This window comes from Narcine bancroftii, chromosome 7 (assembly GCF_036971445.1).
Source record: "Narcine bancroftii isolate sNarBan1 chromosome 7, sNarBan1.hap1, whole genome shotgun sequence".
Taxonomy (NCBI): domain Eukaryota; kingdom Metazoa; phylum Chordata; class Chondrichthyes; order Torpediniformes; family Narcinidae; genus Narcine; species Narcine bancroftii.
The window spans coordinates 182,412,685-182,438,664 of NC_091475.1; the positions used below are offsets into that span (position 1 = coordinate 182,412,685).

The window sequence follows — 25,980 nt, forward strand, 5'->3', positions numbered from 1 at the left end:
GTTCAGTTTATTCCATTAGGTCATAAAAGGCTAGTGTGAACATTGTGGAGTAGGCAAGAAGTGAACATGAGGTGAGGGCAATGTCAAGCTTGACCCTTATCCATGTCTGTTAACACAGTCATCATCATTTCAGGTACAGTTCTGGATATCACGATATTTACTTTGTCTTTTGTTTGATTTCTCATGCAGCCTTAAAACTGGATGGAGTGAATATCCGTGGATATTTTGTTTGGGCTTTGAGAGATATTGATGAACCAAATTATGGCCTGTACAACTCCAACCAAGCAGCTAAACTCTCTGTTGAGTATTACAGGCGAATTGTTGATAATGGTGGGTTTCCTGCATCAGAATCATCCAGAACCAAATGCTACCAAGATGAATATCCCCCTCCTTCAGAGTGTAACCCTTCCTACTTAAGGAAACAGTTATTGATTTTCACGTTCTGTACTCTAAGTGTTTTTACAGCAACCATGTTTTTGATTATTTATTATTCTTCAAAAAGATGCAGAAAATATAAGTAATTGGCATAAATATGAAGCAATTGGTCTTTTGTGTGATGGAGTAGGTGCTATTTAAAGTCATTCTCTGCTTGGTGAGCCACTTGGCATTAGTTCTGTGTTGTGATATTACCTAAACATATTCTCTCCTCCCCATCAAGGTTTTTGGCACAATATGACAATATGTCAGAAGGTAAACAGATGAAACGGTAACATATTTAACATCTCACCCAATTATTACTTCCATGAAGTCAATACAATTCCTGAAAGTTGCAATTCCGACACAATGTAATGAGTTAAAACACCATGGTATAGAGTTAAAAATCACCCCACTAACTGTGCATAGCAGTGTGCACAGAAAGGCTCCCAACTCATACGGGGTGAGTTAACTCTGGCCCTTGATTTTAAAATCAGCGAACCCAAGCTATGGATGTGTCACATCCTGCAAGCCTCAGTAACATGAATTCAACCTTTGAGCAACTGATGCACTTGCCTTACCAATTCAGTTTGAATTATATTCGACAATTATAATTTTAGTTGGTAACCACTTTGAGCATGGCATCAGGAGTATACAGATAAATCACCGATTCACAGAGGAGATGGTTGGATGTACACTTCATCCCATGGTTTTCATTTATTAGATAGGCTTTCAAAGATGGAAAAGAGAAGAGAGAGAGCCCCCTTATTTCATGCATCTTTAGTGATGGATTATTGTTGACTGAAGGAAGTATTGAAGTGGTTCCATTGATTCCAGTTTAATGAAGGAAAATGATATGCAGAGGGAGTAACAAAGGATGAAAATATAATGCATTGCAGAGTATTGGAAATTTGCACTATGTGAAAGAGAATTAACATTTTGGGCCACGGCATTTCAACCTGCAATCAAATATTTATACGGAGAATTTCTTTCACTTTCTTCATGTTTCTATCTGTTTACCATGACAGAGATAATTATTTACAGATTTAGTTCCCAAAGCCATTAACTAGACTTCAAAGCTAATGCCAAGATGCAGACCATCTTTAGAAATGCAATGATAATTCGATTTTAAGGACCCATTTAAGATAAAATAAGGAAAAATATTATAAGGTGTTTTGGCACTGTCTTATTGTAGAAATAAAACATAAAACCACACTGGCATTTGTTCTCCATCATATATTATCTTGTGACTTCTGCCAAGTGTGTGCCTTTGATAAATGATGCAGATTTGATGGAAGTACACATGCAGAGAGAAGACCAAGAGAAAGGCAGCTCTCAAAAAATGTCTGAAAAACAGCCGAAGGTTAAAAGGTATATAAAATGTAATGAGGACATAAAATTTATTTTTAGATGTGCATATTTGTATGCCTGCTCAAGAAATTGTTCCTTGTAATAATTATTGTGGTGTTTGTAAATAGAGCAGAACATTTTCTCTGTTTAGATGCATGTGGCAAAAATGACTGGGTGGTACCCACAATTAAAAATGCAGTAACTCATACTGTTAATTGTTTTTCTGTTTTATTTCTTTTTAAATATTCAGATGTGACTTGTGATGTTAGGGGACCACAGACATCCAACCAGCCCCCTTCTACCCACTTCCAAAATCAGTCACAACAGCGTGGGGACAGCCCGCGCCGGCTGCCCGATAGTGTGGGGACTGATTTCCTGAGTGGGGAGAGAGCGGGACAGCGGGATCAGTGTGGGGACGTTCCCGCACTTACAGCCCTCGCCGGCTGCCCAACAACATGGGGACTGGGAGAGGAGCTGTCAGGCACTGGCCAGCTGACAGTCATCCGAATGCAGCCGCCAGGCTGGGGAGGCCACTGTGCTGCGGGAATTATCCCTCTTGGAGGGGGGTTACCAAACTCACTTTGTATGCTCCTCCTGCACGTGGCCTTCCCATAGCCACATTTTGTCAAAATATGCGGCTTTACAATCGGGCCAATTGGCCACTTGAAAGTGCCTAACATGAGCAGAATATTCTTGTCTTTTGGCTTAGTGGCTGCATCCATCTTCTGAATCAGCTTAGGGTTCAAGTTCCACTTTTGTGAATTGAATACATAATGTTGTGTTCAGTGAATTTTTGAGAAAAATTCAGGGTAGTTTGAGTCTCTGTCCATTGGACAGAATGTTATCGATTCTACTGTCTCAAGCTATCAGAAAATCCAAACTTGCCTGGTCAAGGTTTATTCTTCAAGTAACATTATTAAAGCTAGCATTTCACTGTTATTTGTGGTGTACACTGGCTGTGATATTTCCTACATTACAATCATGAACACACTTCAAAAAAAATATGCTACATTCTTTGACCCTCTCTGTTTTGGACATTTTTCTTCCTTCTGTAGATGAAAGAGGAACCATCCATGACAGGGACCACATGGCCAGTCACTTACTTTCTGTCCTCTGTGAGGCTTGTGCTTCCCCCAGTGCATTTTCTGCTTTGCTCTTGCATAGTTCTCTTCCCTTCATATAACATCCCTTATGATCTTTCACATGGATATCCTTTATCTCCCTGCTTCCTCCTTGCTCTAGCCCTCTATTTCCCTTATATTCCTATTCACTTTTTGTTAAATCTGATTTTCTTCAGATGAAGCTGCATCCATAATTATATCTGTAAATAAGCCAGTTTCACTGTAATAAGGAAAATATGTTGTGGCTTGCCTGTGTCGTGTATGGGCATCTGAAGAGATCACCAAATAGCATATCAGTAAATCAAAGCCAGCGGTAAAAGCCTTCTATGCATCCACTACCTCCTGAGAAGACTGAAGCGGGCAAGGCTACTGGCCGTCATTGTGCCAACCTTCTACAGGAACTCTGTCGAGAGTATCCTGGCCAGCTGCATCACAGTGTGGAACTGTTGCTCCAGAGAAATGGATCAGAGGTCAATCCACAGGACCACAAGAACGGCAGAGGGCAGGCAAAATCTTTGAGGACCCCTTCCAACCTCCACACAATATCTTTCAGCTTCCTGTCGGGGAAGAGATACGGGAGTACCCAAGCCAGCGCCACCAGGCCGAGGAACAGCTTCTTCCCATAGGCAGTGAGAGTGCTGAACGACCAAAGAGACTGCTCGCACTAACCATCCGAGACTTTCATATGCGTGAAGCAATATCTATTTATTTATTTGTATGGATAGAATACTTGTCCTGCGTATGTATTGTTTGTCTTTATGTGTGTTATGTCTGGTTGTGTGCCTGCATGTTTTGTACTGAGGACTGGAGAATGCTGTTTCTTCAGGTTGTACTTGTACAATCAGATGACAATAAACGTGACTTGACAATAATAGCAAAGCATCTATTTGTGATGTAATTTTTTTATTAGTGCATTTCATAATATGACAAAGAAAAATAAATTTTGTACAAGAAATAATGAAAACATTAACCACAACTTTTTTTTAGACTGCATCAGAATTTCTCGCTCTGAATATTAGGCGATCATATTTAGAGTCAAAAATCCAGCAAATGAGGTAAAAATGAGGTATAAATAGTTACATCCTTAAATAAAATTCCTTGTCATTCGGAATCCCAATCAGTGATATAATACTATGTTGAAAATGCGGCCAAAGTACAAATGAAATTACAACCACTTGACACATGCACATACAAAGTGACTACACACAAGAATATATTGTGATTAAGTACATCAGACTGACACGGCAACTTTCTTCACAATTGCTTAAGATCAACTGCACCTTGAATATTGCATTGGAAAATATCATTAAAATTAAATAATTCTTTAAACCATGCCCAGGATAATAGCAGAGTAAAATCAACACTATTCTCCTCAGAAAAGTTCTTGGTAAGCTTCCAGTACAAATTCCTGATTTTGCTCATCAGGGGTGAACAATAAATTATTGAATTGCATAACAACTTTTTAAATATATATATATATATCTGCATGTTGGCAAGAATAAGGGTCTCAATGAAATATTCCACTCTCATCTATACATACGCATTATTTTCAGCTCTGTTGGTATTTTGAACTGTTTTCATTATAGGTAGTCAAGCTGCAACTTTATCAAAGCAAATCTGACCTTCACAAAGGTCATGTGAAAATGGCCTCACTCCAAACATCTGGCACATACAGCAAATTCTATGGCAAGTTATTGGGATCCAAGTGACAGGAATACAAGCTCATTAGCCAGCACTGCAGCTGATTGTTAAAGGCTTAAAATCTGGATACAGTTTTATATATATTTATGCTTATTCTTCATAGATGTCTTTATTATCTACATATATTTATACAAACATAGATATATATTTATATACATATACACACACACATATTTATACAAATGTAAATGCTTCTCAGAAGCATTTATTCCTCAAACTGTGCAAAGCACAAGTTAAAAATTTGAGTAGCTTTATGGATCCTATTTAGGAGCCCATTACAATTTCTTGGACCTGGAATCTACTGAGCATACAGAGATAAATTTTTAAAAAACGTTGAATTAATAACTTTTGGAATAGCTCAACAAAGGGCTCAGGAATTTAAAAATATTAAATCACAGCACAAAGGGGCAGATTACAATGTTAGAAAAGCTTGCCTTGGATGATGCAGGTCAACACCACTGGGTATTTGTAACCCAGAGGAATACCATGGCAACCATACAGCACAGTGTGAGCTCTGGACAATTTTGCAAATCTATTTATCGTCGAGCAGGCTATTTACCATTAATGTGAACACTTAATTGCTCGTTTTTCTATTTTCATCACTGATGCCCTGTAAAATGGCAGCCGTTTCCCTTGATAAATGCATTCCTTATGTCTAAAGGCTTCTCTGCTTCAGATTTTTGTTTCGGGTCCTTCTGCATTTATAGGTTGAAATGAGTTTCTAATTCTAGCAATGTCTGCTGCACAAAGAAACCCAAAGGCTTTGTTGTACCATTCTGGAGTACGACCCCTTAAAAAAAAACACACACACACATATTTGCATATTAGAATGATGAATCTCTTCAGCTGGAGACAGGAATGCATTAATATCTGGGCATAAAGCACACAGTGGTGTTATGAATTTACAACAGCCTGATGAGGATTGTTCACAAATACCTCTTGCCTGGAACATACAAATTCCCTTGGCACGGGACTAAATAAAAATAATTTTTTTACATAATTGCCGTAGCTTTCATTAAAATCAGAAGACTATTTGGCCATTTTTAATATGATGCTGTGAAGGATACAGAGAAAATAATAAAAATAAAACAGAAGAAATGTGTAAATTTGTCTACGAACAGAAAAGATGTGTTGACATTGGGAGTTCGTATTTAATTCTGATGCAGTCTACAACCAGAATCGTTGACCAGTCAGATACTGGTTCATTAGTATCGGTTTCAGCTTCTGATTCACTTCGGTGGCAAAGAAAGAAGAGATGGCTGATGGTTACAAAGCAGGGATTCAATCCTGCAGTGCAATGACATCATTCAGCACTGGAGTAAAACATACAGCTTAAGATGATTTGCAGAATGATAAGACTGAATTAATGCCTTGAAACTCACTGCTTACAAGATGCTGCCTTGCAGTACTTTGAGCTCTCACTTTAACAACTGAGCAAGCTCAGTCTGAGATATATGCGATGATGCAAAACTGATGCAAGTGACCATGAAGCAGGGTCTAGCACATTGCAAATCTTAGGACTGACGACATAAATACAAGGTTTTACTGTTCTCATTACAGTATACCCATATTTAATTTCCTACCCTTACTTATTTAATATAAGAAAGATTGGATTGGCTAAATCCAAACATCTATTTCTCCTTTTCCTTTAATCCATTATCCTCGGAATCATTTATCCCTCAAAGCAGGATCAGGAAATTTTGTTTTCATTAATCAGTTAACAATTGTATCTGATGTCTGGTAAAGAATGATCCAACTCTGTTCTTAACAGAAATATTGAACCACCTGCAGCTGGTCTCAGATTACATAAGGTTTATTCCTGAGAACTGTCGTAAGCCAATTTATCACGTCAGAAACATCAGTTTCCTGTAGCTATCAATATCATAATCGCTCTATGCATACCTTCTATAATTACTTTATTTCATTGAATAATCATCCTAACACATAATTTAATTTTAAAAATATATTCTGTATCCAGCTATTAATGAACACCTTGAATCCTTTTATGTCAGGAAAATTTGCATAAAGTTGAAGAGAAAAATTGTTGGGAATACTTATTTCCTTCAGCAAAATCTTTTTTTTAAATTATCAATTCATTCAAGACCTGGGGGTATTGTGAACATGTACCATGGTCAGCATTTATTGCCCACCCCTTCAATGCTTCTGAACAGAGTGGTCTGCTCGACCATAGAGCAGCTCGGGGCCATTATCATTGCTCTGATGTTGGGATCATGTCCAGGCCTAGTGGGATAAGATTTCATTCCCTGATGGACACTGGTGAACAGGAAGAATTCAAGTGAGGAGAAAACAAAAGGGAAATCCTGAAGTAGTGAAGAGGAGAAGAGATTAAATGACAGGAAAAGTAAAGAAACAAATGATTGGTCTTTTTGAGGGGTATATGAAAGAAATACATTATCTGACATTAGGAAAAAGATATTGTGGATGCCTGAAATCCAAAAAAATGATGGAAATGCTAATCTTTTATGAATATACATATAACAAATTTTATATGTATGTATGTGTGTGTATATTTGTATAAAAACAATCAGCAGATAGCAGGTCCTTCCCAGGTGATCAAAGGCTTCTGTTTCTAAGAGCTATTCCTAAGATAGAAACAAACAGAACCAGCGTGGGGAGAGGACCATAGAAACAGCAGTGATACAAGTACCAGCAAGCAGGTGCAGGAAGAACAGCCCCATTGACACTGAGAAAAATAGAGGAAAGTATCTCAAATATTTGAGGAGCATTGGAATAAGAACTTCAATTGGCAGGACATTGTACGCAACCAATCAAGTGCTGGTAAATGGGATTTATATAGATAAGTATTTGATGGTCAGCATAGACAAAATGTAACTGTGAAATTTTGATTAAGCCATTAACATCTGAATCTATGAATACATCTTATCATTCTTCTGTAAGGAAATTGTCTTCCAAGGATTTTTCTGCCCATTTGTTGATGTAGCAAAGATAATATGTTAAAAACTCAGATTAATAAAATATGACCATGAATACAAGATTTCATTTACCTCAGATCAACTCTGCTGATTTGTGTCATTCTGGATTTCCCAGAACCGCATGGCTCAATCAGACACTGGCTGTCCATGACCATAGCTCGGACTCCACCCACCAAAGGCGCTTCGTCGTGTTCTATGGAAATAGCCACCAGTGCACACGTCCCTTTTGGTAGATCCGTTCTCCACGTTCTGAAAGAACAAGAGAGAAAAAAAACAGGAAAAGGTTATTTGATTCTTAAACTGCAAGGGAAAAGAAGAAAGACAGGCTGGACTTTTGTCACAACAACAGCACCACTCTGAAGGCAGCTATCCACAAAGAATCATCAACTTCTGTGGACTGGATCTCCCCCTCTTGTTCCTTGGGGTTGGTTAAACTTTTCTAAAGAACTCGAACAAATAACAAATGGGGAAGGATACCACAGCTATAGATTACAAACATTTACACAAAAGCTTCATAAACAGTGGAATTACGGGGATTTCTTAAATTGCATCAGAAATATTATTTATTAATATTTTAAATGCATTACATTGTAGAATAATTATGAGGAAATTCTAATTCACATAGTTTTTTTGGGGCCAAAAAAGATTACTGTGCCTTAAATATGAGTTACTAAGCCATTAAAATTCAAACTTTATGTAAAAATAGTATTTTCAGGAGAATGATTAGTAAAACTAATGTGAAAAAAAAACTATTGTTCATGTCAATTGAGTTTATTTTCCCTTAATTTGATTGGAGATGAAAGGACCTGGGATGTGGAAAGATGCTGAATCAGTGGTTGCCACTTTGTGATTTCCACCTTAATCTTCTCCTGTGTGGAAATCCAAAGTTAGTGATAGTTTTGTGATGTAACAGTTTGATGATGGCTTTCATTACCTGCTGGATGACCCAAGACAATCTGTTCCTAGCATAGAGCTGAATATGCAGACTAACATGATTGAGTTTTGTGGTGGTCATAAAGGAACAAATCTTATTCATTAAATGAAAAAAAGTAAATATTAAATGTAAGGATACCATAATAGAGAATTCATTTAGTTGCAAGGAATGTTCAAGGTACAATAAAATCCCCGGAATTTAGCACCTATGGGGATGCCGGATATTTTCCAGTTGCTTGAGACACTCTTACAATGCCAAACTAATACATCTGCATTGAGACTAAACAGTTTAAAATACAAAGACAGTGCAAAATGTCCTTCATTATGTAAAGTCCACTTTAATCAGGTAATTCCCATAGCTTACAAAATGAAAATTCAAACCCTGGTTGCTGGCACTGTAAGGGCATTGCATTAACTGCTATGTTAACCACGCCACCATCATAATTAACCCTCCCCCCTCCTCCAAGTTTACAGATAAAGCCTTACTAATCCATTTAATGCTAATGTCAGTGCTGTGCAATTGCTCAGCAAAAGTAGATGCAAGGCGCTCTTACCGTCCGATAGCCTACAGGACACCCTTGGACAAGGTGCAGTACCTGTTTAGCCTCCCAGTCAGGGTCACGTGATGCCATGGATGGCAGATGGCTTTTTTTTAAACAAGCAGATTCTACAAATTGTGGAGTTTCTGGTTGTAAAACTAAAAATGCTGGGCAGTTGAATCTGCTGATCCTTAGTTACCTTGGTTACCCATCCAGTATGGAAATTGCAACTGAAGAAGGCAATGGGAAACCACTTCAGTATTTTTCCCTTTTATAATCATGAACTCAACATCGACTATGGTCTCAGTTCAAAGATGGAGCCTTCACCGAAGGAGAACAGGGGAGGCAACAACTACAATTCGGAGGGTCAGAGATCATGACAGTTGGAGAGACATGATCGCCCATGCTGAATGGATGAATATACTTAATAATATACTAATAAAGACTCTTACTAGGCAGCGATAGGGAGATGCTTTGGGAGAGTCGCCCCAGTGGTGAGTGACATCAGTCAGCTCTTCATCCTGAGCACCGCCATTTTATTCAAACACAACTTTACTGAAACTTTATTCAAACAGCTGCTGTGGGCGGGGGGTGGGGGGGGGGGGGCATGACCAGGCCCTCTGCTGGCTGAATGTTTGCTCCCATCTTCACCAAGGGTTTGTGTGTTGCTTTGGAGAACATTTACTTTTACAATTTAAAACTTTTATTTATTTTAAAATGTATTTATTATTTATTTCTTTGATTTTTTTTTTTTGCTGATTGCTTGGGATTGCCTGTTGCTTGAATTCCAAACACTGAGGATTTTACTGTACTACAATGTGAGGTTTCTCTTGTACTTCAGTTAAAATTATGTCAGGCTTCTTAAACAATGTTTCATGCTTCAGTACTTCTGTTCAGCAACTCTGTTGATGTCTGCCTATGGCTTGTTACCAAAAGTTATGATATTGTAATCAGCAAAATCTAATCAGTGATGATACTCTCTTTGTTTTCCACAGCAGTGTGCATTAATGGATTATTTTCAATTTTGGCACTAGCCAATACATTTTAAACCAACTCACAAATGCAATCATTATTTTGGCTAAAATTCTTGTCCCTTAAAACTGTCAGAGTGGCTAGAAGCAAGATATTCAATCTGCTTTTTTGAATTGTTGAAGGCAAAAAAATACACTTGATTTGAAACAATAACTGGCATTTTAATTACAGGTGTTTGTAAATGATAAAGCTCTGGAATATTCTGTGCTCATGACACTTCTCTGGTGAAGGTTCAAGAGTTTTCTTCTCATCATTGAGCTGGAAGTTGCAGTTGGAATGAATTTTCAGTTTTCCATGTCATTACTTCTGATATCTGCACATACGTAATTTAACATGAATATTGAGAAACTTCTCCCCATGATACTCTATTTCTCTATGGACTCTTTGGTTGAAATCAACAAACAATATGTGATGTTAGGTGTTTCAAATATTCTCATCATGTAAAGTCACTGCATTGTTGAGCGCTGATAAATTAAGTGTAGCTGAGTAAGGTACTTATAAACTTCTCTGAATCATAAATGTTGCCAAATAATCTCTCTGATCAGGAATAAGTAATTTGTCATTGCTCAGATTAATCCTCTCAAAAATTCACCATTTTTTAAACAAAAAGATTGTTGCGGCCATGTAGCGGGCCGAGCAGGCGCACAGCGCGGTATCGCGAACTGTCGCTGGCGTGGTTCTGCGGAACCATAATACGGACAGCTGAATATTCACCTAATGGACCGCACATGAGTGGTGCTGCGCGCCGAGGAACGGCACTTTGTTCTACTGAGTCTCCTGCTGGAAGGTGTGGGACACTCACAAGGCTTAATTTAAACCTGCCGGTTCTGTGGAGCAGCAGCAAACTCGTAGTGACGTCCCACCTTGTCCTGTGGAGCTCGGGACATACGATATACAAAAGAAGCTTGTAAAGTCTGAATAAATCAATCTTGTGTTGACTAACCTGGTTTGTGTGTGTGCATTGCTTTAGTAGCTCTACCAAAGTAGCCGCTACAAGATCATTTTAATTATGAAGTTCATGAAGGTTATTTCATGTCTAAGCCCTAATTTTCACTTCAGTTTTTAGAAAGCCTTTCAGACTGACAGGCCCAGACAGTCAAGTCACATTGAAGCAGAAAATATTTCCAAACTACTTTTGTGGACTATCTTCATCCAAAAACTTTACCGATCTCTTCAGGTAAATATGTGCAATCAGAATCCAATCATACCAAATAGATCTGACAAATAAATCCTTTTCTTTTTTTTTAAATTTTTTAAATTTTTCACACTATGAACCATACTGACCAAAATGCATAAGACATTTTTCTCTTGAATATAGTGTCATTTTCTTCCCTTTCTCCCCCCTCCCTTCCCTCCCTCCCTCGCCCCCCTCCCCATTCATTCAATTTTCAATCTATGATACATTAAACTCATTAAACAAGGTTGTCACATAATAAAAATAAACAAGAAATTTGTGTCTTCTACTTTTTCATACTGGGTCAGTTTATTTCGTTGTCTTCTCCTTCTGTCATTTTAGGTGGTGGAGGTCCGTGGAAGGATTTTTCTATTGTGTTCCATGTACGGTTCCCATATTTGTTCGAATACTGTTATGTTATTTCTTATATTATATGTTTTTTTTCCAATGGAATACATTTATTCATTTCTATGTACCATTGCTGTATTCTCAGGTTATCTTCTAATTTGCAGGTTGACATAATACATTTTTTTGCTACAGCTAGGGCTATCATAATAAATCTTTTTTGTGCTCCATCCAAATCGAGTCCAAGTTCTTTATTTCTTATATTACTTAGAAGAAAGATCTCTGGATTTTTGGTATGTTGCTTTTTGTGATTTTATTTAATACCTGATTTAGATCTTCCCAAAATTTTTCCACTTTCTCACATGCCCAAATTGCATGTATTGTTGTTCCCATTTCTTTCTTACAGCGAAAGCATCTGTCTGATACTGTTGGATCCCATTTATTTAACTTTTGGGGTGTGATGTATAGCCTGTATAACCAATTATATTGTATCATGCGTAACCTCGTGTTTATTGTATTTCTCATAGTTCCGGAGCATAGCTTTTCCCATGTTTCATTCTTTATCTTTATGTTTAGATCTTGTACCCATTTTTGTTTAGGTTTACAGCTTTTTCCTCGTTCTCCTTTTCTTTCAGTTTGATGTACATGTTTGTTATAAATCTTTTAATTATCATTGTGTCTGTAATCACATATTCAAAATTGCTTCCTTCTGGTAACCTCAGACTGTTTCCCAATTTGTCCTTCAAGTAGGTTTTCAGTTGGTGGAATGCAAACATTGTATCGTGAGTTATACTCTATTTGTCCTTCATTTATTCAAAAGATAATAATTTATTTCCCGAAAAACAATTTTCTATTCTTTTTATCCCTTTTCTCTCCCATTCTCTAAAGGAAAGGTTATCTATTGTGAAAGAGATTAGTTGATTTTGTGTCAATATTAATTTTGGTAGTTGATAATTTATTTTATTCCTTTCTATGTGAATCTTCTTCCAAATATTGAGCAGATGGTGCAATACTGGTGAATTCCTATGTTGTACCAACTTTTCATCCCACTTATATAGTATATGTTCAGGTACCTTCTCCCCTATTTTATCTAGCTCTAATCTGGTTTTTCCCTTGTTTGATAAAAATCTGATAGGTATCATTGTGCTGCTCTATAATAATTCTTAAAGTTTGGTAGTTGTAAGCCCCCTTGTTTGTACCATTCTGTTAATTTATCTAGTGCTATCCTCGGTTTCCCCCCTTTCCATAAGAATTTCCTTATTATTTTCTTTAGCTCTTTGAAGAATTTCTCTGTTAGGTGAATTGGAATAAATCCTTTTCTGAGGCATTGAATTTTCTATGAAATCTTATCTTAAATGGGTCTACTGAAAAATTCATCAACATTAAACGATGTTTCCCAGAAAAGACACTGACCGGCAGGAAGAGTAATGGAAACCATCTTACTTCATTCCATTAACCTTTATGCACATTAAAGACTTGCACATTAAATGCATCTGCTTAAAATGCCCATCCAAAAGTGAATAAAGTTTAGAAACACACCAGTTATTCCTGGGGAGTATCAAGCAACACCAAACATTAGGAAGATAGAAATTAGTTGGATTTTCAAATGTCATTTAGAGTTGTGGAATAATTAATGGTGAGAAAGCCATTGAGGAATGTCACGCAAATTGCTAGCTATTTGGAGAGAAAAAAACATTGAACAATAGTCAATAACAAGTTCAAATACCAGAGACTTTTAAACACTGGTGATAGATTATTGATGAATGGCTCATCTTCAGATGCCAGTTTCTGGAATACGATGCATTTATATTCAAATCTTACCTCAGAGTGACAAAGTCCCTGCTGGGATGAGGAGCCATGCTATTCAAGACATAATGGAAGATTTCTGTCTGCTTATCCAGGGATTCTATGACTTTCCACTGGAGAAAGTCATCATCCCACAGGTAGCGTTCTCGTAGTAACCGATTCAGCACCACGGAGGGTGGAGCTTCCACTTCAATGGAGGCCTTCCACAGACGGAGTGGGTGGCCATCACCAACCTACATTAAAGAATGACATGTCTTACAAGGATGCACAAAAAAGGATAAATAATTTATTCCAGTACACAATATGAGTTGGCATAATACCAAGTCAGAGAATCTTGTGGTCAAGAACATACCAGAGATGTGAACACTAAATCTAGATTAACTGCCCAATGTGTGCTGGGTAGAACATTACATTGTCTTGGGTAAACTTAAACGATTCATGGCATTGGTTCAAGAGCAGAGGGGTTCATCTGGTGTCTTAGTCAATGTTTATTCCCCATGCAATTCACTAAAATGTTATTTGTAAATATGTCACTGTTTTATTTAAGGGATCTAGGCTACTTGCAGTTTTGCTCTGACTTTCCTACACTACAATATGGCCACCTTTGTGGTACTTCAACGCATTTAAAGTATTTTGAGATGTCCAAATGGTGGGTATGAAAGGTCTCATAATTGGAGATATTGCCACATTCTTTCAATTGTCTCTTTTCCATGAACGTTTAAATATTATATATCTCAATAATGCATTATCTCAAAACAAGTTCAGCCCCGACAGGAGAAATACAAGTGATAAATTTTGGAAATCGGATCGTCGAATCTGTTGTGAAAAGATTGATATATGATATATCCACTAGTACAGCAGTCACTCCCAAATATGCCCCGTCCTTCTTACAGATGATAACTGACCTAATTTTCAGTTTCTCCTTTTCATAAAAGTTGTTGAAAATTTATTAATCTGCAATTTTAATATCATTTAGGGAATATCTACTAACCCACTTTTTCCACTGTTATTTCAACTCATATTCAATGAAGAAAGAAATTTCTTAGCGTGCCAAAAAAACAGCAAAGTAGAACTGCAGGCAAAATGATAGATGAGCACTGGTCCCATGATTTCCTTCACAGTATCATTAATTTTAAAAAAACTTCTCCTCCTCACACTTTTGATGAAGAATCTGTACCTAGCAGTATTATTTCTATTCTCTCTACAAGTCCTGATTTGTAGCTTATCAATAATTGTTGATGTACTCAAATGTTCATTTTTATAGCATTTATACACATCTAATTACATTTCCTTTACCAGTGATTGCCCATGACTAATGAGGACATGTGTAATCTAGTCTCAAGGTTTTTTTTAAATAGACTGTGAGGAAATGGTGCTGATTGAATGCAGTATCTCTCCCTCACACTGTGCCTGATCTTATTGAGCAATGGTTCTCAACCTTTGTTCATCCACAGACCCTGAGGTATTCTTTCACTTACTGCGGATAACTGATAACAAATACACTGACCAATAGTAACAATGTGGGGGGGGGGGGGGGCGGGGGGAAGCTGCTGGGCTCATCACCAACAGGATTTAATTTTCGGAGGAAAACTCTGTTAGTTTTAAAATTTTTGTCATCAAACTTACAGCCTTCTTTTATATATTACTTGTTTATTACATCAGTAATATTTGCCTTTGCTGGGTCAATAATGACCACAGTTTGGTCAATACTTCTGTAGAGAATCACCAGAGCAGTTAATGCATAGCTAACCCCCACATCACTAGAGTATTTTATTTGCTCTTGCAACTGTCTTTTACTAACAGTGATTTAACATTTCTAATTTTTTGAATATTGCTAGATAAAAATATCATTTATTTGGCAGTGAAAACACAATAGATAGAATAGATAAAATAAATAAATAATGAATGGTGTCTCTTTAAATGGAACAGTTCAACCTGAATTATATAGGGTTATTATGTAGTAGCTAATGAATACAGGGTTTATTCAATTACAAAAATGTTGAAATGCATATGAAGAGTTGATGTGCAAATATACCTTTTTATAAGCAAGTTCAATATTATCAGGGCACGGACATGAAACCCAGCCCTTAAACTTCTCCCTGGCTTCCTTCTGAAGGTTCTGGATGAGATTCTCCAGGTATGTCTGATAGTTTGCTCCCTCGTCTTCGAGTTGCTTCCCGAGTTCCTCCAGTGTCAAGGGGTGGGCATCAGCTTCAATGTAGGAGTTTCGTGATTGTGTCATCATGTCTTGTGGGATCTATTCCAATGAGATTGATAATTGGATGAAAAAAATAATGATAATTTTTCCACTCACAAGAATAAATAATATAATGGAATCACTGTCAAAAGTTGCATGTTAAGAGGACGCCCCCCCCCACCACTTCCTGGGCACAAATCGGACTACATGCAGTAGGTGAAAAGGTAGCAGGGAAGTTTAAATATAAATAGGACTCTAAATTAATCTCAAAGAAAATGGATAACCCCACATTAAAGCATATAGTACTTCATATGTGGCATAGAATAACTCAATGCATTGGATATCTCCCAAAATGCCCTTGACCGAAAACAACTTAATACCCATGACTCTGGCAGTTTGATCTTGGACTTCTGGTGCCAGAAAGGGATCAGTGTATCAAGGGTTGTTACAAGTGAGGGCAGCTCATGTCATTCGAGCAATTGAGGAATAAATATGATTTGTCTCATAGAATATTCTTCTGCTAAATGCAACAAAGATCTTTTTTGAGGGACAAACTGGAACCATCTATGAACCTGCCGATGTGCAGTGACATGGAGATTCTAATTCGAAGGGGGAATGTGCATAAGTTTATTTCTATGATATATTTTATATTCTAAAGCGAGGGCCCGAAGCCAGGCTTACAAAGGTCGAGGGAAAGGTTGGGGTCGTACTTGGGCACAACAATCCACAAGTAGTGCTGGTCATATCTGTGTCTGGACAGCATGACAATTGCTATTACTGCCAGATACAGGTTGGTGCAATACAATTTCCTGCATCAACTGTACCTCACAGCACAAAAAACTACATTAATCTAAACCAGAAATCTCAGAAATGTGCTTTAGGTGTGGTGTGGGGATTGGAACCTTTATCCATTCAACATGGCTGTGTTCCAAGGTAAGATCCTTCTGGGAGGACCTGGGGGACATTCTGAAAAAAATGACAAAGGTGAATTTTCCAAAAGATCCAGAATTGTACCTTCTGGGGAACATCAAGGACGTGTGTTTTAAACTGTTCAAGTACCAAATTCACTTTGTGAAGGTTGCCTTGGCAGAGTCCAGGAAATGTATAGTGGTTACGTGGAAGTTCTACTCCCACCTAAATATTACACGATTGTATATGGAAATGCAGAGTTTCATTCCACTAGAGAAAATCACGTATAATTTAAGGAAGAAACATGACACATTCGTAGAGTGTGGTAACCTTATATATTGGTCTGTGGATATGACTATCCCCCTCCGGAATAAGGGTAATGAAACAATCTGTCCCAAAGAGGAAATGGGACAAGGCGCAGATGGCGTGCTCTTTTAGTCATTTTTTTTCTTTTTATTCCTTACCTTTGGTTATTCGGTTAGTTTGGATTTTTTTCGCTGTCCTAGGTTTCTGTAGGGGTCATTGACCCCACTGGTATTTGGGTTTTCCATATCTATATAATTTATATTACTTTATTCTTAGTTGTATCAGAGAAAGGGGGTGGGAAAGGAGTGGAGAGGGGATAAAATGGACTCTGGATGATATACTGATGTTGGAAAAGATTGTATTGTATTTTTTAATTGATATTAGTCCATGAAAACTAAAAATAAAATATTCAAAAAAACATTCATGCTTAAATGAGATCAGCTCTCATCATTGCTAAAATCAAGGAGCTGTTAGTGAGTTCAGGAACCAGATAGATGTACACATCCTAGAATATATCAATAGTGCTCAGTTTGAGATGGTGGAAAGTTTTAAGTTCTTAGGGAGAGATATTGCCAACAATTTGTTCTGGTCTAACCAAGAAAGAACACAAGAGATGCTACTTTCTTCAGATTTTTCAGTTTTCACGTTTCAAATTTATTTTCAGGGTTATACATGACATCACATACAATCCCAAGAGTCTTTTTCCAGTGGTGTGGCAGAATTACCACTAATTGTTAGTGCAAAAAAAATCTGTACACAGCATTAACATGTAAACAAAGAACTGTAATAGACGAATGTAAACAAACTGACTGTGTAATAGAGACAGAGAAAAAAAATCAATTAAGTGCACAAGAGTCTTTAAATGAGTTTGTTGATGAGGAGTCTGATGGTGGAGGGGTAGCAGCTGTTCCTGAACCTGGTGGTGTGAGTCTTATGGCACCTATAACTCTTTCCTGATGGTAGCAGTGAGAACAGACATTGTGCTGGGTGTTGTGGGTCTTTGTTGATTGCAGCTGCCCTCCGACGGCAGTATTCCCTCCAAGCCTCTGCAAACGCCTGAGGAAGTAGAGGCGCTGATGTGCTTTCTTCATGATGCCATTAGAGTGTTGTGTCCAGGAAAGATTCTCTGAGGTAGTGACCCCAAAGAACTTAAAATTTTGCTCACTCTCTCCACTTCTGATCTCTCAATGATCACTGGATTGTATACTTCTCGCTTTCCTTTCCTGAAGTCAACAATCAGCTCCTTAGTTTTAGTGACATTGAGTGCAAGGTTGTTGTTGGTGCACCATTCAGCCAAGTTTTCAATCTCCATCCTGCAACCCCTTCCTTTATACAACCCACTACCATGGTATCGTCAGCAAATTTGTAGATGGTGTTATTGTCATACTGAGCCACACAGTCGTGGGTGTAAAGTGAGTAGAGCAGGGGAGTAAGAACATAGCCCTGTGGTGCTCTGGTACTGATGGAGATTGTGGAGGAGAAGATCTTACCAATCCTCACTGATTGTGGTCTAGAGATGTGGAAATCCATGATCCAATTACACAATGGGATGATAACTCCCAGGTCTTAGAGTTTGCTGATCAGTTTTGAAGGGATGATAGTGTTAAATGCCAAACTATAGTCAATAAAAAGCATCCTGATGTATGTATCTTTGTTGCCCAGGTGTTCCAGGGCTTTGTGGAGAGCCAGTGAGATGGCATCCACCATAGATCTATTGTAACAATAGGCAAATTGGAACAGATTCACGTTGCTGCTCGTATAAGAGCTGATACGCTTCATCACCAGCCTTTCAAAACACTTCATCATTGCTGATGTAAGTGCTATAGGTCAATAGTCATTAAGGCAGGTTACCACACTCTTCATGGGTATGATTGACGTCTGTTTCAAACAGGCTGGAACCACAACCAGCTGGAGAAAGATATTGGAAGATATCTGTGAATAAGTTTGTCAGCACAGATTTTTAATACTCGGCTAGGTACTCTGTCTGGCCAGATGCTTTCCTTGGATTCACTCTCCTGAAGGTAGCTTGCATGTTATCCTCAGATATGGACAGGATGGGATCATCAGGGGATGTGGGGATGTGGAGGGGTGGATCCTTGCTGTGTTACGACCCCAGAGGACTCCAAAATCCAGCAGCAATAGAAATTCACCAACAATGGTTCTTTAAACAAAAATTGCTTTTAATTTTCTTTAAACATAATAACAGGATCAAACTTTAACTTATTACTATTAACTTAACCTAACTTAACCCCTCCCAATTCTATGCGCATGTGTATGCAATGTGTATATGTTCAGAAAAGTTCTCTGATTCACTGTCCAATCATTCACTTTTCACTTCTCCAAGTTCACCGGTATCAGGCAATTCTCATATTGTGCACAGAATTCAACATTTATAATTTCCACCAGGCTCTGGTGCTTAAAGTTAAATGGTTACCACTCAGGGAGGTTTCAGAGAAAGATTTGTTGCTTGTTGGACACACACAAACTGATTTCCTCCAATCAATCACTTCAGTGTCTTGCTGAAGAAACTTGCCCCATCATGGGTTTTCCAAATGATAACCTCTTCTTCCAGGTCACCTCTTGTTTCCCTTATTTCAGGAGAAACACTCTAGCCAGCTATTTCCTCTTGTAAGGGCTACACGGGTTTTGAACAGGCTGAACTCAGAACTCACAGCCTGTCTTTAAAATGGGGTTTTCAACAAGCCTGCCAGATTGCAATTTTGCAGCCTCAAATGCTACTGTAGAACTGACTTCTCTCTCTCTCTCTCTCTCCAACATTGAAATCACTTGCTTGTTTGTTCCTCTCTCTGCTTGTAAAAACCAAATGACTGGCTCACAAGGCTCCAAACCCAATTTTCAAAAGATCATATCAGCCTCTGCCTGGATGTTGTTTCATTTGCACCTCCTTGTGAATTTCTTCTCTGCAAAGTCACTGGTGACACAATGTCTCACTTCAGCAAAGCTTTTGCATTTTAAATTAGGTGTCTTTTGTGAAGTGTAACTCTGTTTGTGAAGTTTAACCTAATCTAAACCCCCACAATCTATCCCTTTTAAATACATAGTTTAGCCATAACTGTTCTAACATATTCTGTAACAGCTGTACTGTCATCAACTCGGGTATAAAAGGCATTGAATTCCTCTGGGAGAGAAGCTTTGCCATCTGCTACTTTACCAGATTTGGTTTTGTAACAGGTTATGGCAGTTAGGCATTGCCACAGCCATCGGGTGTCCATTGTTGCTTCCATTTTAATTCGGGATCTCCACTTTGCCCAGGAGATAGCTTTCTGCAAGTCATACCTGCTCCTCCTGTACAGATCTTTGGAAGCCTGATAAAAATCGGCATGTCCATGAGGTGCTTACCAACTTTTAAAGGTGCACCATAGAAAGTCTCATATTTGGATGCACCATGGCCTTAAAAAGGAACTGCTCTTCCCGAGACCACATAAATAGCAGAGTCGTAAACACAATTTAGGGTATCACTTAAAACAACCTCCTCTCCATTGACTCCATCTATACCTCTTGCTGTCTTGGGAGAGCTGCTAAAATATTAAAGGAATCGTCCCACTCAGGCCATACTCTCTTCTTTCCTCTTTCAATTGGACAGAAGTTACATGTGCTTGAGAACACAAGTATCACGTTCAAGGACAGTTTCTTTCCAACTGTTATCAGAGTCTCGTGTGGATCTCACTGGCAAAAGATTATGTGTTTTATAACTATACTTTTCTTTATTCCCTACACTATTATTTTGTACTTTCTTCCATATCCTGCACTATTTCACATCTGTTACAGTCCCCGCTGTCTATTTATCTATTAATTATTGTGCGCCTGGCTGTAGGAGCTGGATTTCTTGGGCAGCACACAAAACAAAGCTTCTTATTGTATTTTGATTAACCTTGCCTTGACTCTCCTTTATTGCAGGTTTTATCCTTCTTTAGGTAGGGATATCAGATTTATTCACAATATTTCAGATACTGTTTCACCAAAGGTTTATTTCATTTCAGCAAGATGGTTTTATCTCTGTATTCACATCCACTAGTAATATATCAATGACTTTCTTAATCACTTATTGAACTTGCATAATAGCATTCAGTGATTTGTGTAAGAGGACACCAAGGCCCTCTGAGCACCAAAGCCCTTCAATCTCCATCCATTTACATTTCTACTTGCTATGCTCCCACAAATTACATAACATTTTCTAGTTTTCTTCATAATATCTTGTTAACGAATATTTAAAAAAACCCTTGCATTGTCTCCACCCACCGTAACAATTACCACCTCAAAGAGCTCAACGTCATTGGCTGAGATCAGGCAACAGCTAAAGATTTCTATATAGTCATGAATACTTGCAACATTGTATACCTTATCATTTTTTTGTGTGAATTATGGAGGTCATGCAATAGTGGTAAAAAAAATTATTGAAATACATTCCTGAAATTGCCGCAGATTAAAAATTCTTCGTTTCAGGTATTCAAAGCAGCGCTCACCTGGAAAATTTTGTTGCACTCTGTGATCATCTGGGCCAACCCTTGAGTTGCTGCCAAATTTTCATTTAAATCTTTCTGATCAGGTTTTCCTGATGCATACTTGCGATGCAGTACCCTGTTACAATTAAACATGGATTAATATTGTTTGCCCATTAAACATTTCTGTTTTCCACTTGATAAGTCACTGCTAAGAAATACTCATTAGTTAACTGCTTAGAATAATTTGTGATGACAGACACTACTTAAACTTTTTCAATACATGAAGGCAACAATGCTGTTTTATATCACAGGCCATAAAATAAATTTAAAAGATTCTAATTCAAGGCTAGTAATTCCAACAGATTTGTGTGTTAATTTACTTTGATAAGTATCTTCCTCCAACCTATTTGTTTGCTCTGAAGGGATTAACAGGTAAAACCTCCCAAGAAAATTGCAAAATTCAGTTCTAACCTCCAAATTGCATGAAAATTCTAAACTACGATTTGTTATAACACATTGCATGCATCTATATAATTTTGCTGTTTTACTCAGAGAATATACATAGCTCACTGAATATCTAATTGTAGAGCTCGTGGAAAGAACCAAAGACTTGTTGATCCAAACCAAGGCTTTTATTAGCAAAAGACAGGAGCTCTTCACAGGTGGCCGACCAGTCCGGAATGATCCGACCTGGCTAGGGACACAACCCTTTAAGGCCCAGACAATAGCCGGGGCTTAGCTCTCAGCCAATCGCTGTAAGCACAGTCTAGATACAGTAACTCTATACACTATGTACATTGGTGATAAATCTGTAACTATCAAACTAATCATCACATGTAATCAATGTAAAACATCAATAAATAAGTTAACTGTTGGCTTAGCTTTTAGGTGCTAAGTTTATGTTTTATTTAGTTTATCTTGTGAACAACCTGATACTGACTTTTGGGAATTGAAAGACCCAGATTGACCATTACAAATCAATTGCTCAAGCCAGTTCACATGATCTTAAAAGGAGAAGACTAGTTTGAAGATTTGGGATTGAGAGTTTTTAATGCGTGACTACAGCAGGAGAACACTGAGAAATAACATGAGGGGATTCCAGAGTGAATTACTGGAGCAGGAACGCTTTGCCACAGGTAACTGCTAAGGTGAAAATGATCATTCCCAAATAATAAGTGTAGCTGTAAGGAGTTTGTATGCTCTTCCCATGTTTGTGTGGGTTACCTTTGGGTGCTCCGGTTTCCTCCCACCCTTCAAAAATGTACCAGGTGGTGGGTCAATTGAGTGGCACGGACTCGAGGGTCCAAAGGTCTGGTCTGTTACCATGCAGTATGTCTAAATTTAAATGTAAAACAAATCTCTGCAATTTGTTTGGCTCACTTTATCAGAACTACAGCCACACAGTGCACACGAGGCATTTGCATCCATATTTTGGCCATATTTCATTCTGTGCCCTGCCCCCCCCCCCCTGAAATATGCTGTGGCTCCCAGGGGCGGTGTATGGCTCCTGTTGAGATGGCTGCCATATATTATCACAGTTCAAATCAGATGAGGCTTTTGCTATCTGATAGGAAAAATAAACATGGATTTAGTATTTATAGTATTATTAAAATTGAGTCAGAGTTTTGGATGGTTTACTTCCATGTTAATTGAATAAAGTCCTTTTATTAACCACATGACCTAGAAATATTTGCGAAGAAACCACCAATATGTGATATGTAGGTAATAAGTTCTTTCTTCTACTAGCATTGCCATTGCACAACAGTTCCAATCAAAAGTCATGAAAGTATAATGTTGGGGATTGATGCGTGATTGATGGGCAAAAGTTAAACCTCTGATTGGTTGATAGTATATTCTTCTTTGGCTTGGCTTCGTGGACGAAGATTTATGGAGGGGTATGTCCACGTCTGCTGCAGGCTCGTTGGTGACTGACAAGTCTGATGCGGGACAGGCAGACACGGTTGCAGCGGTTGCAGGGGAAAATTGGTTGGTTGGGGTTGGGTGTTGGGTTTTTCCTCCTTTGTCTTTTGTCAGTGAGGTGGGCTCTGCGGTCTTCTTCAAAGGAGGTTGCTGCCCGCCGAACTGTGAGGCGTCAAGATGCACGGTTGGAGGCAATATCAGCCCACTGGCGGTGGTCAATGTGGCAGGCACCAAGAGATTTCTTTAGGCAGTCCTTGCACCTCTTCTTTGGTGCACCTCTGTCTCGGTGGCCAGTGGAGAGCTCGCCATGGAACACGATCTTGGGAAGGCGATGGTCCTCCATTCTGGAGACGTTACCTACCCAGCGCAGTTGGGTCTTCAGCAGCATGGATTCGATGCTTGCGGACTCTGCCAGCTCGAGTCCTTCGATGTTGGTGATGAAGTCATTCCAATGAATGTTGAGGATGGAGCGGAGACAGTGCTGATGGAAGCCGTAGGTGATGCCGGTAGAGGACCCATGATTCAGAGCCGAACAGGAGCGTGGGTATGACAACGGTTCTGTACACGCTGATCTTTGTGTGTTTCTTCAGGTGGTGTTTTTCCAGACTCTTTTGTGTAGTCTTCCAAAAGCGCTATTTGCCTTGGCGAGTCTGTTGTCTATCTCTTTGTCAATCCTTGCATCAGATGAAATGGTGCAGCCGAGGTAGGTAAACTGGTTGACCGTTTTGAGTTCAGTGTGCCCGATGGAGATGTGGGGGGGCTGGTGGTCATGGTGGGGAGCTGGCTGATGGAGGACCTCAGTTTTCTTCAGGCTGACTTCCAGGCCAAACATTTTGGCAGTTTCCGCAAAAATATGGAGGATGGGAGTAAACATCTTTGAGGACTTAATTACTGGAGGGCTCATGCATTGTTCAAGTTTCAATGCCTGTTTAAGGTCTGTCTATGCTGGAGACACACGCATGTTTAATGATTGTAATGCAATTGGCATCAAAACACACTGCACTGTGTGAAAGAACATCCATGCCCCCATGTTTTCAAATGCTGTTACTAAACCTTTTAAAAAAATTACTATGCCCCAAAAACAGCAGGATGCCTCAATTCAGGTTTTACTTGTATCGAGAAAGCAAGAGACCTACCTTGGTGAGGAGGATCCTTTCTTAATTAAATTCAGGTGGAAGAGGGAAGGTGCAAGGCAGACAGCAAGATTCATGGCAGTCATTTGATTCTCTGTTACGGAAGTCACGTCACTGAGGAAACAAAGAAGTGTTTGCAGGACCTCACGATTTTCATCTGACATCAGCATGCTGGCTGCCTGCACAGCCTGCAGGCGCTGCTCTTTGGGAACATCTGCACATCAGAGGCCAACGGTCATTGTTAGAAAACACTTCAGAAATCAGAAATTACTATCTATTCTAGGGCACACTATTACATGTGCTCATCTTTCTAAATCTGGAGTTAGCCCTTCATGAAAGGTTTACATTAATTCAATACATTAATTCGATAGATGTTTGATTATTTATGAATCCCCTGCTACCACTTCAATAGCTGCAAATATATTATCTCCCTGTTCCATTAATAAAATGAAAGGCCTACCTCAATCGTATCTGGATAATAGTGTAAATTAAGACAGACAGCACTTTTTTTTTAAGTTTGGAAATCAGGATTGAGAACTACAGAAGGTTTTTCTCACGGAACGCTGAGTTAGACGGAGGCCTTTACATGGTGAAAGTAGAGATAATGGCATAAAATTTCACTACACTGTTCAAGAGAAATACCACAGACCTAATCAGTGAACAGTTTCAGAGGCTGGGGAAAACATGTTCAAAGGAAACTATTCAAATTAAACTCAACATTACTTAGCCACTCACATTGGTTAACTTTGCTTCTCAACCAGTTTTACTACTTCACTGACTGGATTCCCATATCTGTCCATGCTAATGTAAATGTTAGGCTGGAAAGAAGAGTACATCTATATCATCCTGTAAAGTCAATTCCCCCCCCTCCACCCCCCCACCCCCCCCCCGCCCCTTTCCTTTTTCTCTCTCTGCATTCTCTGCTTCTACTATTTCATCTCATCTTTCTTGGGGAAGTCACATTTACCTGATCATTAGATGCCTTCAGGGTTTCCAAGTTTTTCTTTACTTCTCACTTCATTCTCAGTAGTAACTAGTAATTACCATTGTAGTCTGTAGTTTTACCCATTAGATGAGGATGAGGATGTCAGATAAGCACACATAAGCATATTTATCATCACTTTTCTTACAACATAGGAGGAGACCATTCACCAGGTCTAATCTATGCCAGCTGTCATGAGCAATTCCATCAGACCCATTTCTTCACATTCCTGGACACCTATTCTCTCTCGCAAGTCTAACAACTCTCCCCAGTCTCTTGTCTCAAACCTATACTGCAGGCAAAGGACAATGGTCAATTCACCTTCCAGCACAAAGGGAAATCTAGACAGTCAGCAAAATCTACAAAGACAACACCCAAAATCCAGACAAAGCCGAAGTCCTGGAGTTGTGTAAAGCCAGCAAAAACTGCTGTGCCACAGTCTTGCTCACACACGAGGGAGTAGGTTCTGCTGAACATTAGGTGGAGAGATACTCATGTGGAATAAAACACATGAATCAAATGTGGCAGGTGGTCCATAAATGTCCAGTCTATTCAGTGTACCACTGAATTCCTTGACTGCAGTTAAAAACTTCAAAAATCATCATCCCTTCAACAACTGAAGTAATGAATCCATACAACCATTGATATAATCACAATCCATGCATTTGGAATAAATCATTAAGGCCACTCAGTTCTTTTTG

At 38.7% G+C, this 25,980-nt stretch overlaps 2 protein-coding genes across 17 annotated transcripts in view; one reads left to right on the plus strand and one right to left on the minus strand.

Annotated features, from left to right (window-relative positions):
* The window catches only part of kl (klotho), a 58,827-nt gene extending 56,855 nt beyond the window's left edge, over positions 1 to 1,972 (plus strand). Inside the window, exon 6 of one of the 2 annotated variants that reach the window (XM_069891644.1) lies at positions 190 to 264. Coding sequence is in view for 1 of the 2 variants with exons in the window: in XM_069891643.1 (XP_069747744.1) it covers positions 190 to 521 (332 nt within the window). In the remaining variant the exon portion in view is untranslated. Of the gene's footprint in view, positions 1 to 189 lie in introns of both variants that reach the window. The other variant, XM_069891643.1, reaches the window with a different exon arrangement.
* A 1,809-nt stretch (positions 1,973 to 3,781) lies between these two features.
* The window catches only part of stard13a (StAR related lipid transfer domain containing 13a), a 684,147-nt gene continuing 661,948 nt past the window's right edge, over positions 3,782 to 25,980 (minus strand). For 14 of the 15 annotated variants that reach the window (XM_069891632.1, XM_069891628.1, XM_069891627.1 and 11 more), the window contains 6 exons: positions 24,301 to 24,511; positions 21,266 to 21,380; positions 15,405 to 15,626; positions 13,385 to 13,602; positions 7,613 to 7,789; positions 3,782 to 5,376 (listed from right to left, as the gene is read on the minus strand). In XM_069891632.1, the coding sequence (XP_069747733.1) occupies positions 5,259 to 5,376; positions 7,613 to 7,789; positions 13,385 to 13,602; positions 15,405 to 15,626; positions 21,266 to 21,380; positions 24,301 to 24,511 (1,061 nt within the window). In that variant the 3' untranslated portion in view covers positions 3,782 to 5,258. Of the gene's footprint in view, positions 5,377 to 7,612; positions 7,790 to 13,384; positions 13,603 to 15,404; positions 15,627 to 21,265; positions 21,381 to 24,300; positions 24,512 to 25,980 lie in introns of those variants that run through there. The other variant, XM_069891641.1, reaches the window with a different exon arrangement.